General features: G+C 41.5%; 1 protein-coding gene across 2 annotated transcripts in view; it reads left to right on the forward strand.

Annotated features, from left to right (window-relative positions):
• Window positions 1–3,978, forward strand: part of LOC115243471 (homeotic protein spalt-major-like) — a 110,104-nt gene that overhangs the window by 104,635 nt on the left and 1,491 nt on the right. The window contains exons 3-8 of one of the 2 annotated variants that reach the window (XM_029820519.1): window positions 428–561; window positions 1,044–1,331; window positions 1,905–2,205; window positions 2,751–2,899; window positions 3,149–3,322; window positions 3,648–3,943. In XM_029820519.1, the coding sequence (XP_029676379.1) occupies window positions 428–561; window positions 1,044–1,331; window positions 1,905–2,205; window positions 2,751–2,899; window positions 3,149–3,322; window positions 3,648–3,943 (1,342 nt within the window). Of the gene's footprint in view, window positions 1–427; window positions 562–1,043; window positions 1,332–1,904; window positions 2,206–2,750; window positions 2,900–3,148; window positions 3,323–3,647; window positions 3,944–3,978 lie in introns of those variants that run through there. The other variant, XM_029820518.1, reaches the window with a different exon arrangement.

Consider the following 3,978-nt stretch of genomic DNA (forward strand, 5'->3'; position numbering starts at 1 on the left):
ATATATTATTAATTTATTTTTATCCATTAATTTTATTAAATCATCTCACACACAGATACACGCACGCATACACATGTATATTAAGAAATAAATCTTTTGTAATATATAATTTGATCTCATTTTGCATTAACTATTCATCCCCATCTCCTCTTTATTATTCCTCTCTATTATTCAATACTTTGGCTTTATTTTTAATTAATTTTTTATAATTATTTATAAATAATAAAATGTCATCAGTAAATCAGTATCTTTAAACATTGCTACTTTATATTTTATAGACACATATTAGATATCATGAAAAAATACACAATGCAGGACATTGCTGTGAAACAAAAACATACTAGTGTAAAAATATCCAGCGAGGAATACACATATACACTGTATGAAGAACTGACTCAAAAATGTAAAGAGGTACGATTTGTTACAGTACGTGGCAACACCACTTGTAAATTCTGCTACAAGACGTTCGCGTGCCAATCCGCATTGGAGATACATTATCGGAGTCATACGAAGGAACGACCTTTCAAATGCACTATATGCGACCGAGGTTTTTCCACAAAGGTAAATAAATCTGCTTTTTATTTTAAAAGCGACTGTCGCGAGCCAATAATCGCTCGTTCTTTTTCCCGCTTTCTCTTTTTTTCGCTTTTAAGTTGTCGCAATTTCCTGCAGTTCATTTTTCATACAGAAAGAAATCGCTGATTGTGACAGGCCTAAACAACTCTATATTGTATCTTATTTAACTCTTAAGCACTAGTATAGGGCGTTGATGTGAGGCTCTCATAAGATTTCGACTTATCGCACAATTTTTCATAAAATGCGTGGAATTACTATAATATAAGAATGTTAAAAGAATCAGATATCATACATATGTATATCTATAATACTACTACTGACGACGTGCCAATGCTTAAGGTTTAATTAAGGACTAATTAATAAAATGTTAGAAAAAAAATATTGCACAAAAAACTTCTCCTAAGCCTCATACAATATCTATTCATATCACTTCTATACTCTTCTCGTCTGTTCTGCTATACTTTCAGAACGACGATTCCGGTCAGCAAGCATGTTCCTGCGCGGACCAACCCTTCGCCGCGAAGGGTCCGATCCCCCCACAACCCAATCCCCAATACCACTCGTACCCGGCGAGATCGGCCGCCGGAAATCGTGAGAAACCGAAACGCAGGCGGCGGCGGCCTGAGGAGCGGAAGAACCGGGGGCGGACAGGAGCAGGAGGGGGGCGAAGGCTGACGTCTGTTTATCCTGCCGTCCGCCTGCCCCCGCTGATGCCACCCGCCCTCGGACTTCTACCCTCGGACCACGTCTTCCTGGTAAGAGCCTCCTAAACAAAGCAAGCGTACACGCACTCGTCTTGCTATCTCGTATGGTCGCGATCGCATCTTGGCCAACTTGCAATTATACCTTTTCGCATATAATAATATTCGCGTGCTTTCTTCAGCTAAACTATCCGAAGTAACACTCTCATTTGGCCGAATTATAATTAAAGATGTAATTACTTGCATCGAAGAGATTAAACAAGATGTGTATATATCCGTGCAATAACTATTAGATTATAATGCAAAGAAATGCAAATATTGAATATATATAATGGGGATTATATCTCCATAACAAAAGGACTGTCTCGGATTTAATGTGTCAAAATTCTTATAAAGTAGGACAGAAATATCTAACACGAGATAGGTCACATTTATAAAATAAAAGCTTAATAAAGAGCTTAATGGCAATCAACTTAATCACAATATTCGCGAATCGCTAATATATTATATATTAATGCTACATGAATAACAATGCTACAAGTGTTCTTTTCTCTCTCTTTTCCTTCCTTTCTAGGGACCGCCGTCAACTACTTAATTAAATACAAAAGAACATATTTTGATGCGTAGGGTAATATGAAGCAGCACATGTTGACTCATAAGATTCGTGATATGCCGCCGCACCTATTCAGCGATGCAAAGCCACAACAGCAGCAGCAACAGCAGCAGCAGCAGCAGCAGCAGCAGCAGCCGCTATGTCAGGATCACGAAACTTCCAAGAGCCCGATGTGCACCGATGATTCGAGCCTACCGCCCCCGCCTCCACCGCCACCACCACCCCCACCGATGCCACCTACGTCAATCGAGTCCGCGATACCAATAAAGAGATCTCCGCCGGAAGGAGATTTGCCGGCGCCAAAGAGACCAGCCAGTAAGTACATTGTTCATTAGCTTTCATAAAGAATAAGACTCAATGTGCTTTTTCATCGAGCGTCACACGAATTCAGCTTCGCTTGGCAGATTCGATCTCATTGCTAATTGCGATCTCCTTTGTTAACCAAAACAATAGTTTGATATACCCGATGCTATTACTGCTTCGCATACGCTTTTAATCCTCCTGTTATTTCCTGTCTATCATTATCTCTACCGATGTTTCTGTATATATGTTGGTGAAGGATTACATAGATTTTTCTCGTTTCTTTATTCAATTGAATTTCTTGTATTGTATATGGTGGCATTTCGTATTTTCATGTCCGATACTCCATATCGTATGTGAAAATATTATTGAAATATTAGAAGCAAAGCTTTAAAGAAGTTGCTAATTTTAAGTCTATTTATGTCGCACTTTTATAGTTTTCACAATCTGTAGCCTCAGACTTTTACGAGACACAGAGAACGATCCTTAAGCCATCATTATTGCACATTTCCAACACGAAGTCAGGGTCAGTTTAGCGAAACCGTTATATGTATTTGCAGACATGCCGAGCAAGCACTTGTGCCAGATTTGCAATAAGAATTTCTCCTCGTCTTCGGCGCTCCAGATCCATATGAGAACCCACACTGGCGACAAACCGTTCCGATGCACCGTCTGCCAGAAGGCGTTCACCACCAAAGGCAATCTTAAGGTATAATACATTCATTCCTCTATATAATTGCCACCGGAAGTCTGAGTCTCTTTCTCTCACTCTCTCTTTCTCTTCTATAAACTCCCAATAATCTTTACTAACACCAGCTAGAGCCGCTATCGCTTCTACTAACGCCAAAACGCGTAGTCGCAAGTCGTTCGAGCTCGATGAAAGATCAGCGCTCATCCGATTAAAATATATCGACACGAATATCGCTTCTCACCGTTTCCTTTTGTTTCTCTGCCGCAGGTGCATATGGGCACTCATATGTTCACCAACGGAACATCACGTCGAGGACGACGAATGTCATTGGATCTACCTCCTCTGCCAATCACACCCAAGGACTCGGAGTTTCTGCAACGACGGCCGGACCTTTTTTACCCATATCTTCCCGCACCATTCCTTAACGGCGTCCAGCAGAAGGTAAATATGCTTATATTGCTCGAAATGAAAGGCTATTCCACCAACACAATACAAAGGCGATTAGCGTGATAAAAGTTTCATAGATATTTCCCTAGAAATGCTGACGAGTTTATATTGCAACAAGTCACGGAAGCTTTTATTACAATTTCTCACGCAAGAAGCTTTGTTGTCTAACTTAAGATGTTTAACGATATTGTACAAGAGATGAAACACAAAGTATCGGTGACGGTATTGCAGAGCCGCAATTAATAATCGTTGTCTATTTTCGTTTTTGTAGATAATTGTCTTCGAATAAACCTAACCAGACGGCGTGCATTACTTACAGCTGAACGAGATCTCGGTGATTCAAAGTAACAACGGATTACCGCCTCATTCTTTGGGCGCGGGCAAATACGCGGCGAGTCTGTTCGGCTCGGTGTACGGGGCCGGCGGGGGCGGTTTTCCCTTGGATAAGCAGCCGATGGCGCCAACCAGTAACGGACCCCTGATGGATGGCAAACCCGCTGTTCCATCGGGCTCTATGCTCTTCCAAACGCCGTCGCCCACGCACTCACCCGGCGCGCCATCATCCAATGGCGGTAATCAAAACTCAATTAACGTGCCGTCCTGGACTGGTGACGCTCTTAAGCTTCATTTCGACCGAGACGAAGCGAGAG

This window comes from Formica exsecta, unplaced genomic scaffold (genome assembly GCF_003651465.1).
Source record: "Formica exsecta isolate Colony F162 unplaced genomic scaffold, ASM365146v1 scaffold72, whole genome shotgun sequence".
NCBI lineage: Eukaryota > Metazoa > Arthropoda > Insecta > Hymenoptera > Formicidae > Formica > Formica exsecta.